General features: G+C 43.9%; 1 protein-coding gene across 1 annotated transcript; it reads left to right on the forward strand.

Moving 5' to 3' along the window:
- The first annotated feature begins 457 nt into the window (after positions 1-457).
- Positions 458-13,304, forward strand: LOC109882203 (deoxynucleotidyltransferase, terminal, interacting protein 2). Its single transcript, XM_020474286.2, has 7 exons — positions 458-650; positions 8,786-11,019; positions 11,308-11,446; positions 11,635-11,730; positions 11,909-12,073; positions 12,243-12,352; positions 12,529-13,304. Exons 1-7 carry the CDS (start codon positions 576-578, stop codon positions 12,620-12,622), a joined length of 2,913 nt encoding a protein of 970 aa, XP_020329875.1. The 5' UTR covers positions 458-575; the 3' UTR covers positions 12,623-13,304.
- The last annotated feature ends 212 nt before the right edge of the window (positions 13,305-13,516 follow it).

Below are 13,516 nucleotides of genomic sequence, written 5' to 3' on the forward strand. Positions count from 1 at the left end.
AGAAATGTGAATTGTTTTGCTCTTGAGAAAAGGGTGCCATTGAAAGGAGTGATTACTTGGGTAGCAGTACATGTAAAAGTTGACCAAGTGAAGAGGAAGATTCCTGGTGTTTATGATGCTTGTTGTTTGTTGCCACGCAGTCAGGGTGGTGTGAGTGGTGAAATGAGAATCATTGCCTGTTCTTTTGAGTTTTGATGTTGAGTCTTTTCAAGACAAAGTGATGTTAGAATAAAAGTTTTCCTGTGTGAGCTTTTGTGCCAAATATGTTACCTTGTTACAGGTGTCAAGTTTATGGACATGTGGCAGCAGTGTGTAGGAGGGAGGTTCCTAGATGTAAGACGTATGCAGAAGGGCACGAGACAAAGGAATGTGTAGCGTTGGGGGAAAGTAGTGATATGTGTTGATTTTATTTTTCAAGCAAAGTATAAGGGAGTTGTACTCCAGTCTAGTAGGGGGCGGTAATGCAACATTTATTGGATGCCAACCGCCGTTAAACTTCATTGAAGAAGATTGGTGGATTCTGGCTGACGTTGGGAACACATGTGCAAGAAGTGAGAAAGAACAGCGCGAGCAAGATGGTGGCCACCCGAAGAGGAGTACGCGTATGCTCCCCAATTAAAACAAACTCCGATGAATCCTCTGGAGTTACGGTAGGTTTTAATTGCGTGATTATGTGTATCATTTAGATATAGTTCAGCGCATTTTGTACATACAGGTCGTTTTCAGTGTAATACTTGATCGTTCATATTCACGTGGCAACAAGCTAGCTAGCCTAGCTTGAGTCCCTCATTTGTTTTGCTAGCATAAAAATATTTAGTTCACTTGTTTTTAGGAGGCAATCGGTTGTATACAAAAAGTACAATATTGCCATTTACACTGAAGTTACACACACAAATTTGTCCTGGAGAGCTTGCTGCTGTTAACTAGTTAGAGAGTTTTCTTTCAGCTCATCACTTACACCTAAATCAAATAGTTGGCTAACGTTAGTCAATTGCCACGTTTTCATCAAATCACATTTTGTCACATGTGCGCAATACAACAGGTAGACCTTACCGAAACCAAAAATTCAGGTAAGAAAATATTTAAAAATATATATAAATATATACCCATACTAACATACTGTGTGTGGAAGTTTACAAACGACACGAAATAAGTGTACCAGAGACTCTTCTAACAAATGTGTAAAGGCCTTTATTACTGCAAAGACTAAAGTTGCATGCATTTATGAATGCAATTGCAGACATGTTGCAGTTAATTTATTGTTTAGGCTAATTGTTCAAGGCTAACAAAAGGTGTAAGGCATCCACATACAGCGTACTTAATGTTTTTAATTATTTTCACTGCATCAAGGCACCAATTCAACTGCGCACGGAAGATGAGGCTGTGTTTCAGAACCGCAGACAGCAATGCTGGTGAAAGCCCATTTGTCACAAAATAATATTATTTTTAATAGTGTTGCAAAATTCCAGGAATTTTCAATTAATTCACTAGTTTTCCATAATTCGTGTTTGGAGGAATCTGGATTTCCTGTTTATTCCATCCTGATTCTGGCACAAATCCCCTTGTTATCCCATAATCCTGTTTGAATTTATTTAAAGTTCCAGTAATTTTGCAACCCTAGTTGCACCATTGTTCTTATAATACAATCATATACAATTTATGTAGGCCATGTTTTGAGCTGTGTCCAAATACCCATACTAACATACTATGTACTACACATAATGAGTATATATACACACACTACATACTAATAGTTCATTTTACTATACTGTAAATGAACGGTATCCTTTCAGTTGAGCGTACAAGCACTTTGCCTGTCTACTGGAAGTTGATGCTGTTGCTATTCAATTTCTTGCTAGCTAGCATAAAAAAATTACTAACTAGACATCATACGACTCCATTAACAATGTCCACTGAGAACACACAATAACTAGCACTTAGCTAAGAATTAATTGAATAATCAAGTCAATACGTGTTGGGTAGTTAGCTCGACAGCATATAGTTAATATACTGGCATGTTCGATGTATTAGTAGCCAAGTAACATTATGTAGCTAGCTAATATATTGGTACACACAACTGCTGTAATGATATGCGATGCGATTCTTCAGGTTAGCGTATCTAACAAATTGTTAGCCAACAATGTGTAACTTAACTTGTTGAAAAGGCATGATCCAAGATGGCGTAGCAGTAAGTCGTCCTGTCGTGTCGTGTCCCTGTATATTTTGTTTATATTTTGTTTATTTTTCGTTTTTTACATATTTTTCGTTTTTTACATATTTTTCGTTTTTTACATAGCTATCCCTTTAAAAACATTTTGCTAAACCTAAGCTTCCAAATACGCTGGATCTTCACAACTAGCTATCTAGCTAAACCGCAACCCCGGATGATTACCCCTGGCTAGCGTTTCCACCCACTTAGCTTGAAGCTAGCCCGGCCTGCGCTACCACCGTAGCATACTCCTGAGCTACAATACCCGGGCCCACGACCGGTCTATCGATGTCACCGCATGAAGAGGAATAAACAGACTCACCCCATCGCGACGTCCCCCAAAGGCTAACTCTCTAGCCCTCGCTATCTCCCTGCTTGCTAATTCGGCCTGCTAACTGCTAGCTTGTCCAGCTCCGGTCCGCTAACTGCTACCTTGTCTAGCCCGGGCCTACAAACTGTTAGCTTGTTAGCACAGGCCTGCTAACCGCCTGAATCGCCGCGTCCCAAACGCCCACCGGACCCATATTTACTTTCTATCTCTTTTGACTTTTAATTTGTTTATACCTTCCGGAAACCTGCCTCACCCAATGTGATACGGAATCGCTATTATTTTTTATTTATTTTTAGAACACACTCAAGAACCTCCAGAAGCTAACCAGCTAACTAGCTACAAGCTATTTAGTCATTGTTCGTTTTTTTTTAACCTGGATAACACTCGCCAGCCCAGCTTCCCTTCCCCATCCACCGCTGCCCCCTGGACACTGATCTCTTGGCTACATAGCTGATGCACGCTGGACTGTCCATAAATCACGGTACTCCATTCTGCTTGTTTGTTTTATCTGTTGGCCCCGTTGCCTAGTCTACGCCATTTTACCTGCTGTTGTTGTGCTAGCTGATTAGCTGTTGTCTCACCTACTGTTTTAGCTAGCTTTCCCAATTCAACACCTGTGATTACTGTATGCCTCGCTGTATGTCTCTCTCAAATGTCAATATGCCTTGTATACTGTTGTTCAGGTTAGTTATCATTGTTTTAGTTCACAATGGAGCCCCTAGTTCCACTCTTCATACCCCTGATAACTCCTTTGTCCCACCTCCCACACATGCGGTGACCTCACCCATTACTACCAGCATGTCCAGAGATACAACCTCTCTCATCATCACCCAGTGCCTGGGCTTACCTCCGCTGTACCCGCACCCCACCATACCCCTGTCTGCGCATTATGCCCTGAATATATTCTACCATGCCCAGAAACCTGCTCCTCTTATTCTCTGTCCCCAACGCTCTAGGCGACCAGTTTTGATAGCCTTTAGCCGCACCCTCATACTACTCCTTCTCTGTTCCGCGGGTGATGTGGAGGTAAACCCAGGCCCTGCATGTCCCCAGGCACCCTCATTTGTTGACTTCTGTGTTCGAAAAAGCCTTGGTTTCATGCATGTCAACATCAGAAGCCTCCTCCCTAAGTTTGTCTTACTCACTGCTTTAGCACACTCTGCTAACCCTGATGTCCTTGCTGTGTCTGAATCCTGGCTCAGGAAGGCCACCAAAAATTCAGAGATTTCCATACCCAACTATAACATCTTCCGTCAAGATCGAACTGCCAAAGGGGGAGGAGTTGCAGTTTACTGCAGAAATAGCCTGCAAAGTAATGTCATACTTTCCAGGTCCATACCCAAACAGTTCGAACTACTAATTTTGAAAATTACTCTCTCCAGAAATAAGTCTCTCACGGTTGCCGCCTGCTACCGACCCCCCTCAGCTCCCAGCTGTGCCCTGGACACCATTTGTGAATTGATCGCCCCCCATCTAGCTTCAGAGTTTGTTCTGTTAGGTGACCTAAACTGGGATATGCTTAACACCCCGCCAGTCCTACAATCTAAGCTAGATGCCCTCAATCTCACACAAATCATCAAGGAACCCACCAGGTACAACCCTAACTCTGTAAACAAGGGCACCCTCATAGACGTCATCCTGACCAACTGGCCCTCCAAATACACCTCCGCTGTCTTCAACCAGGATCTCAGCGATCACTGCCTCATTGCCTATATCCGCTACGGAGCCGCAGTCAAACGACCACCCCTCATCACTGTCAAACGCTCCCTAAAACACTTCTGTGAGCAGGCCTTTCTAATCGACCTGGCCCGGGTATCCTGGAAGGACATTGACCTCATCCCGTCAGTTGAGGATGCCTGGTCATTCTTTAAAAGTAACTTCCTCACCATTTTAGATAAGCATGCTCCGTTCAAAAAATGCAGAACTAAGAACAGATACAGCCCTTGGTTCACCCCAGACCTGACTGCCCTCGACCAGCACAAAAACATCCTGTGGCGGACTGCAATAGCATCGAATAGTCCCCGTGATATGCAACTGTTCAGGGAAGTCCGGAACCAATACACGCAGTCAGTCAGGAAAGCTAAGGCCAGCTTCTTCAGGCAGAAGTTTGCATCCTGTAGCTCCAACTCCAAAAAGTTCTGGGACACTGTGAAGTCCATGGAGAACAAGAGCACCTCCTCCCAGCTGCCCACTGCACTGAGGCTAGGTAACACGGTCACCACTGATAAATCCATGATTATCGAAAACTTCAATAAGCATTTCTCAACGGCTGGCCATGCCTTCCGCCTGGCTACTTCAACCTCGGCCAACAGCTCCGCCCCCCCCCGCAGCTCCTCGCCCAAGCCTCTCCAGGTTCTCCTTTACCCAAATCCAGATAGCAGATGTTCTGAAAGAGCTGCAAAACCTGGACCCGTACAAATCAGCTGGGCTTGACAATCTGGACCCTTTATTTCTGAAACTATCTGCCACCATTGTCGCAACCCCTATTACCAGCCTGTTCAACCTCTCTTTCATCTCGTCTGAGATCCCCAAGGATTGGAAAGCTGCCGCAGTCATCCCCCTCTTCAAAGGGGGAGACACCCTGGACCCAAACTGTTACAGACCTATATCCATTCTGCCCTGCCTATCTAAGGTCTTCGAAAGCCAAGTCAACAAACAGGTCACTGACCATCTCGAATCCCACCGTACCTTCTCCGCTGTGCAATCTGGTTTCCGAGCCGGTCACGGGTGCACCTCAGCCACACTCAAGGTGCTAAACGACATCATAACCGCCATCGATAAAAGACAGTACTGTGCAGCCGTCTTCATCGACCTTGCCAAGGCTTTCGACTCTGTCAATCACCATATTCTTATCGGCAGACTCAGTAGCCTCGGTTTTTCGGATGACTGCCTTGCCTGGTTCACCAATTACTTTGCAGACAGAGTTCAGTGTGTCAAATCGGAGGGCATGCTGTCCGGTCCTCTGGCAGTCTCTATGGGGGTGCCACAGGGTTCAATTCTCGGGCCGACTCTTTTCTCTGTGTATATCAATGATGTTGCTCTTGCTGCGGGCGATTCCCTGATCCACCTCTACGCAGACGACACCATTCTATATACTTTCGGCCCGTCTTTGGACACTGTGCTATCTAACCTCCAAACAAGCTTCAATGCCATACAACACTCCTTCCGTGGCCTCCAACTGCTCTTAAACGCTAGTAAAACCAAATGCATGCTTTTCAACCGGTCGCTGCCTGCACCTGCATGCCCGACTAGCATCACCACCCTGGATGGTTCCGACCTAGAATATGTGGACGTCTATAAGTACCTAGGTGTCTGGCTAGACTGCAAACTCTCCTTCCAGACTCATATCAAAAATCTCCAATCGAAAATCAAATCAAGAGTCGGCTTTCTATTCCGCAACAAAGCCTCCTTCACTCAAGCCGCCAAGCTTACCCTAGTAAAACTGACTATCCTACCGATCCTCGACTTCGGCGATGTCATCTACAAAATGGCTTCCAACACTCTACTCAGCAAACTGGATGCAGTCTATCACAGTGCCATCCGTTTTGTCACTAAAGCACCTTATACCACCCACCACTGCGACTTGTATGCTCTAGTCGGCTGGCCCTCGCTACATATTCGTCGCCAGACCCACTGGCTCCAGGTCATCTACAAGTCTATGCTAGGTAAAGCTCCGCCTTATCTCAGCTCACTGGTCACGATGGCAACACCCATCCGTAGCACGCGCTCCAGCAGGTGTATCTCACTGATCATCCCTAAAGCCAACACCTCATTTGGCCACCTTTCGTTCCAGTACTCTGCTGCCTGTGACTGGAACGAATTGCAAAAATCGCTGAAGTTGGAGACTTTTATCTCCCTCACCAACTTCAAACATCAGCTATCTGAGCAGCTAACCGATCGCTGCAGCTGTACATAGTCTATTGGTAAATAGCCCACCCTTTTCACCTACCTCATCCCCATACTGTTTTTTATTTATTTACTTTTCTGCTCTTCTGCACACCAATATCTCTACCTGTACATGACCATCTGATCTTTTATCACTCCAGTGTTAATCTGCAAAATTGTAATTATTTGCCTACCTCCTCATGCCTTTTGCACACATTGTATATAGACCCCCTTTGTTTTCTACTGTGTTATTGACTTGTTAATTGTTTACTCCATGTGTAACTCTTTGTTGTATGCTCACACTGCTATGCTTTATCTTGGCCAGGTCGCAGTTGCAAATGAGAACTTGTTCTCAACTAGCCTACCTGGTTAAATAAAGGTGAAATAAATAAAATAAATTACTTTATTACATTTCCATTACATTACATTTCCTTAAATTTGTCATAATTTGTTAAAGCAATGAATTTGTATCCACTCTCGTCAGACTTCGGCTGCACATTTCCCGACATTTTCTTCTAATCTAAAATTGTGAAGCCACGCCCATTTTCTTAAGAATCACATTATTGGCCCTAAAAGCAAGGAAATGTTTATATACATGTAAATATAAATAAAAGCACGGGGGAACATTTTTATTTATTTATATATATATATATATATTTTTTTTTTTTACTTTAGTGTATTTAGTAAATATTTTCTTAGCTGAATTTTTGGTTACGGTAAGGTGTAATACCTGTTGTATTCCACACGTGACAAAATGTGATTTGATGTAAACGTGGTCATTGATTAATGTTAGCTTGCTATTTGATTTAGGTGTAAGTGATGAGCTGAAAGAACTCTCAAATGTCTTCCACACATTGGACTTCCCCTTTCCCTCCTGAGCAACCTGTAAACATACCCCCTTTTCAAGTTTGTTTGTCACATCCTCTGCATCCATTATGCTGCTGTGTTGGAGTTTGTTATAACCAATTTATTGATATCATTATGATATGCTATAGGTCAGGCTCTATTGGTTAAGTGCATGTGATGTGTACATGTCACGTAAAGAGAGCAAGGGTTGAGGGAATAGGGGATGTTTTTCCTAAACAAAAGAGGGATTTTGGTAACAACTTTTCAAGTAAGAAACTAGAAATGTCTAATTATGTTAGTTTCAGCCCCACCGACAGCGCAATGAACACTTACTGTTCTATGTATGGTTGCTGCAGCAGGGAGATGAAAGAGCGACAGCCTGTGCCAGTCACACAGGCACTAGCTGTCTTTTTTAACACAGCAAGGCAAGTCCGGCCCAAATCAACTGCCGTCGGGCTCCCTCTGGAGTCATTTGTGTGTCTCATTTCATCAAACAGTGTGCATATAGTTTACTTTATTAAAACATACAGATGTTTTTATATATGGAAAAATAAACGTAAAAAAAATGTGATTGGTCGAAAGAAGAGACCTCTTGGTCGCCCAAGGTTTGTTTTAGTTGGGGACATTCCTACTCCCTACCTTGTAGCCTTACCCAGTATCGAAGGCGTGGCAATTTCCCAATGTCATTCAAGTTTTAGGTATTTTGTCACGCGTCTCTTTCCATTCATCAAATGGCTGCTGCACAGTTTGGATTGATTGATTTTTGATCAGTTAAAAGAATTCATACAGTACCAATTAAAGGTTTGGACACCTACTACAGTGTTTTTCTTAATTTGGACTATTTTCTACATTGTACAATAATAGTGAAGACATCAAAACTATGAAATAACACATGGAATCATGTAGTACCCAAAAAAGTGTTAAACAAATTTTAAAAATATTTGAAATTCTTCAAAGTAGCCACCCTTTGCTTTGATGACAGCTTTGCACAGTCTTGGCATTCTCTCAACCAGCTTCATGAGGTGGTCCCCTGGAATGCTTTTCCAACAGTCTTGAAGGAGTTCTCACATGCTGAGCAGTTGGCATGTGAGAGGTTACAGGTCTACAGTCAGTGTCCATATTTGTTACTATTCCATTTAACCATATGAACTTAAATGAGGAATATTCTGTTTATTTATGGATACAGGGATCCTTGTGAGCGGGATATCAAAGGTGCATGTAGCTTATCCAGAATAAGACTGTATGCAGGATATATTGTGTGCATGTAAACGTGGTCAATGTCTTGGATGAGTTCATTAGTTGTTTTAGCGCTGCTCCGCTGTCAAACATACCTGTGTATTTGATGGTTGTCGATTCCCGAAACACCCAACGCTTTTCAATAGATTCATCATACCAGAGATTGATTTGATTTAATAATATATATATAAATAAATAAAATGCTATAAAGTAATTTGTCTCTCTGTGACCTCTTAAGTTCAGAAGTACCGGTATTGACAAATAATATTTCTCCACAGGCCACTCCAGCGTCCACTCGGAGAACCAGGAGGACAGCTGATAAAGGGGAGACTGCAACCCAGTCTGAGGTGACCAGTGACTCCCAGCAAGATGTTCCCTCCAAGGCCCAGAGCACCACCGGGAAGAGGAAGACCAGGGTGTCTAAATGCGAAACTGTCTCTGCTAACCAGGTAGACTCCACCCATGAAGCTGACGTGTCCGAGTCAGATTCCTGCTGTTCTGCTATATCAGATATGGAGGCTATCCCCGACACACAGCCAGCTCGCAGGGGCCAAAGGAGAGCTGCAGGTGGGGACCAGCCTGACTCTACGAAGGAGGAGGACGTGTCTGAGGTAGACTCTTGTTCATTGTCTGTCTCCAGAAGACCAAACACTCGCAGGGCCACCAGGAGTCTGAGGAAGGCTGTTCTCACAGACTCTGCCAAGAAGGACAATTATGTTTCAGAGGCAGAGTCCTGCAGCTCTGTGGTGTCTGAGTCCAAGGTGCCTGGTTCGCAGACCAGAGTGACCAGGAGGACTGCCGTGTCCAGCAGCCGTGCTTCTTCAAAGTGTCACACCGAGGACACAGAGCTTTCTGATCCTGAGTCCTGTGTCTCTGGTGATCGGACCTCCACAGTGCGCAGAGTTACCAGAAGCAGGAGAGGAGGGTTTGTTGAAGCTATCCCCATGCATTTGGAGGAAACCACTGATGGCTCCAACTCTCCTCTACCCCGCAGGAGAAGCAGACGTGTGTGTAAAGGATGTCCCTGTGACCCTCTGAGTCCCCAGGACTCAGAGAGCTTTGAGTCTGGGCCAAGCATGACTCCCAGGAGGTCCACTCGCAGGCTGTCTGAGCTGAAACAAACAGGCACCACTGTTTCAGACTCTGAGTCTGACCTGACTGATGTGTATACCCCTCTGGGGAGCCCTAGGTCGGTGAGAGGTAGGGGCACTCCCTGCAGTAGTCGCACTGGATCCAACAGCAGTTCCAGGGCAGCACCAGTTACCCGGCTGACAGCCAAGGCCCTGGATATACTGGTTGAGAAAGCCCTATGCCAGTCAGATAAGGTGAGAGCATCCGGGGTTGCTGAAGAAAGTGTAGTGTTGAAGGACACCGTCGACGCTGATCCAGACTGCTCCATGATAGAAGAAGTGGGGGAAGAAGATAAGACTCTAACCGTTGAGGATGTGGTGATCGGTGAACCAGCAGCGCCCATCCAAAATTCAGCACCTGCTCGGGAGCATACAGGGAGTGTGACAGTCTCTGAGGATGCAGAGATGCCAAAGGTCACTAGTGTACAACAGGATTCAGCCGAGACAACCGCCAGGGAAGACCCAAAGAAGAATACCTCTATGGTGGATGTCCCTGTTCAGGAAAACATACAGGAGAAGGTGACCATCAGTGAGAGTGCTGATACAGAGATGGCTGAGGCAGTCTGTGAGCCTGCAGTGGAAGCAGAAGACCAGCAGAGGGAGCTGTCCACTGAGGATGCAGCCGATGCGGACGCCCCAGTGATAATTGAACAGGAGACGATGACGCCAGCTGATTCACAAGTCTCTCTTAAGCAAACAGTAAAAGTAGCAGCGTGTGAAAATGTAATGTCCCCTGTTATAGTGGTGTCTGAGGAAGCGGAGGAAAAGACTGTGGATGTAAACACCCACACAGATCCTCCATTGGAGGTAAAGAACCAGGAATGTCAGGCAGTGCCTAGTGAGGAGGCTATGGATGTCAGCAGCACACTAGTAACTGAGAATAAAACGGCTGACCAAGATGAAGCCCCTCACACCACAACGCCCATTAAGGTGACCTCCAGCCTGAGCCTGAAGGTCAGTGTATCTGATGCTGACAAGCTAGAGGAGTCCAGAGACTGTGTCATCATACAGAAATCTGGCGTGATCAGTCTGCTGGAGAGCAGTGACGATGAAGAGGATGACGATGGCAACAGTCGGCATTCTGGGGAAGGGGATGAGAGGGAAAGACAGGGTTCTGATGGTGACGAGGAAGCTGTCTGTATAGAGGAGGCGGCAGGCCCATCCAGACCCCAAGCTGCTGCTCAGTCCTCAGCTGATGGCCTGTTTGTCATAGACACCCGGCCTGGCCTTCAGTCAGATGAACATTACTACGTGGATGAGAAGGAAGAGGGAGACACAGAGGCCATTGAAGAAGCGCAAGATGAGGAAGAATTTGTTGATGAAGAGGGAGATGATGATGACGAAGATGAACAAGTCCTTTTCACAAGCAGAAATCCACAATTGTAAGTATCTGTTTTGGTCATGCAAATGTCAGTTGTCATCTGTGCTTTAAAAATGTCTTTAATTTGACAGTTGTGGCTCCAGCACCACAATGCCATCTTATTCTGAATGGAAAGCAGGATTTGTTTTTTTAATCTAATGCAGTGGAGCTATTTTATTGAATTGCAATGCCAAGCACGTATAAAGAATTTTCACATTCATTTTCATTAATTAACGTATCAAGATTGAACCAGTTGGAGAATGGACAATGCTGTGCCTCCTGGGTAATTATTTGTTACAATCTGTTATAGGAAAGAGTTGTCCAGCCGTATTGACCCGGGCCTGAAAGTGAAGGAGCTTGGGGGATTATACATCAATTTCGATGGCAGCAAATCAAAGACAGTCTCTAACTCCCTGAAAAAACTGAAGGAACAGAAGAGCCAAGATGAGGTAAATGACTAATTGATTTTGTTTTGAAGGTGATATATGGTGTATAATTGGTAATAAATCGTGTAGTTATGCAAGGCTGGGTAATTCAATGAGGAAGTATTTCATGCAATTTCAAACCTTTCGACTTTAATGGATCTGTGTTTTTTTAAATGTTCTCCTACATTGTGATTTATTTTCTCTGTTGGCAGTTGATGAAGAAGAGTGTTATTGGCCCAGAGTTTGAGAAGAGAGATTCTGTGCCTCCATACAGGGAGTCCAAACAGGCTGCGAAACTGAAGCGCAAAGTGAGTACAAGTCCATATACCCTTGTTTATTAATTTAGAAGAGAAAGTAGCAAACACCAGCAGTGTGATGCAAGGACAAGTAGTCGTAATAGTTTGACTACATTTGAGCTATTTTTGTTCTGTTTGTTCACTCATCGACTATCCTGACTGACGTGTTTCCTTGTCTTGCCATGCTCAGGAGGAGAGGGACAAGACCACTGGAGCCGGCTGGTTTAACATGAGGGCTCCTGAAATGACAGAGGAAATAAAGGGTGACCTCAAAGCACTGAAAATGCGTGGAGCAATGGACCCCAAGCGGTTTTATAAGAAGAATGATAGAGATGGATTCCCCAAGTACTTCCAGGTCAGTAAGCATCTAACCCTCAACTGTGCTCGGTTTTTCTCAGTGGTCCATGTTATTCAGGTAAATGCTAGATTCTACAAGAGTCTGGAACTGTTTGAGGCATGTGACACCATTTTCCCACAAGAAATTCCATAAAAACCAAATTCCCAAAACCGATTTTCTGTCGCAGGTTGCTACAGTAGTAGATAGCCCTGTGGACTTCTACCATTCCCGTGTCCCGAAGAAAGACCGGAAGAGAACCATGGTGGAGGAGTTGCTTGCTGATGCAGAGTTCAGACAGTAAGTTTCGGTTTCTGTGTCATGTACGGTATTGAATTTCATAGCTTGTGTGTTCCTGAAAATATGCTTTTGGCATACAGTTCATGGGTATGCAGAACAATTGAATTGACATCAAATACCTGATATGAACTACTTGAATTGTCAAGCGCTAATACTTTCCCTTTTAACTTCAACAGCAACAACAAGAAGAAATACCAACAGATCATGACAGAAAAAGCAGCCATTGGTGCTGGCAAGAAGAATAGGAAGAGTAATAAGTTCAGAAAGTAACAGTGACTTTGAGTGATGTAATACACAATGCAATCATATGACTGTATTGAGACTCATAATATGTTAATGTCTTAATCAAAGCCTATTAATTAAACATACAATTTAGTGGCTGCATGGAGCTAAAGCTCTTTATAAATTTGTCACGTATCATGAACAATCTGTATCAACATATTTTTACTTTGTAATTTAGAGGTTCACATTAGTAGCTATTAATAAAAAACATCTAGATTTATACAGTATGTATGCATAGCCACAATAATCCTATGCTATACTGGCTAAGCAGACGAGGTTCAGAATACATTTTTCAAACCTATTTTCCCTGACAAATTGAGATTTGTCAAATTACTAAACTACAGGATAAAACAAACAGGACACGTCTATTTTTAAGAAAAGTTAGATGTAACCTTTTTTTTAACTAGGCAAGTGAGTTAAGAATAAATTATTTACGATGATAGCCAAACCCAGATAACGCTGGGGCAATTGTGCGCCACCCTATGGGAATCCCAATCACAGCTGGATGTGATATAGCCTGGAATCGAACCAGGGACTGTAGTGACGCCTCTTGCACTGAGATGCAGTGCCTTAGACGGCTGCGCCACTCGGCAGCCCAAGCACTAATATTGTTGAGAACATGTCTGCTAGCTCAACTTTCATTGTTTTAATAAATCAAAACCAGTTTGAACTGTTGGTCGACATTCTTTGGCTCCATCCTGAGAAGCCAATTGAGTTGGCTGAACTGGCTGCATTGTGCCTAAAGGGACTGTTTTACAATAGCTCTGTTGTCTGTAACCCTTCCCATTATCTGTATATTTGCTGGAGCATCAAACAGATTTTCTTGTCTCTGCCGATGCAAATCCACATACAAAGAGATCAAATGAATAAACATCTGCTCAC

This window comes from Oncorhynchus kisutch, linkage group LG10, assembly GCF_002021735.2.
Source record: "Oncorhynchus kisutch isolate 150728-3 linkage group LG10, Okis_V2, whole genome shotgun sequence".
NCBI classification, from domain to species: domain Eukaryota; kingdom Metazoa; phylum Chordata; class Actinopteri; order Salmoniformes; family Salmonidae; genus Oncorhynchus; species Oncorhynchus kisutch.

What these genes read in the sequence shown, in the direction of transcription:
- LOC109882203 (XM_020474286.2), top strand. Translation starts at nt 576, where the DNA reads ATGGTGGCCACCCGAAGAGGAGTACGCGTATGCTCCCCAATTAAAACA. An exon ending in ATGAATCCTCTGGAGTTACG is followed by an intron (nt 651 to 8,785) that starts GTAGGTTTTAAT and finishes ATTTCTCCACAG; the next exon opens with GCCACTCCAGCGTCCACTCG. An exon ending in ACAAGCAGAAATCCACAATT is followed by an intron (nt 11,020 to 11,307) that starts GTAAGTATCTGT and finishes AATCTGTTATAG; the next exon opens with GAAAGAGTTGTCCAGCCGTA.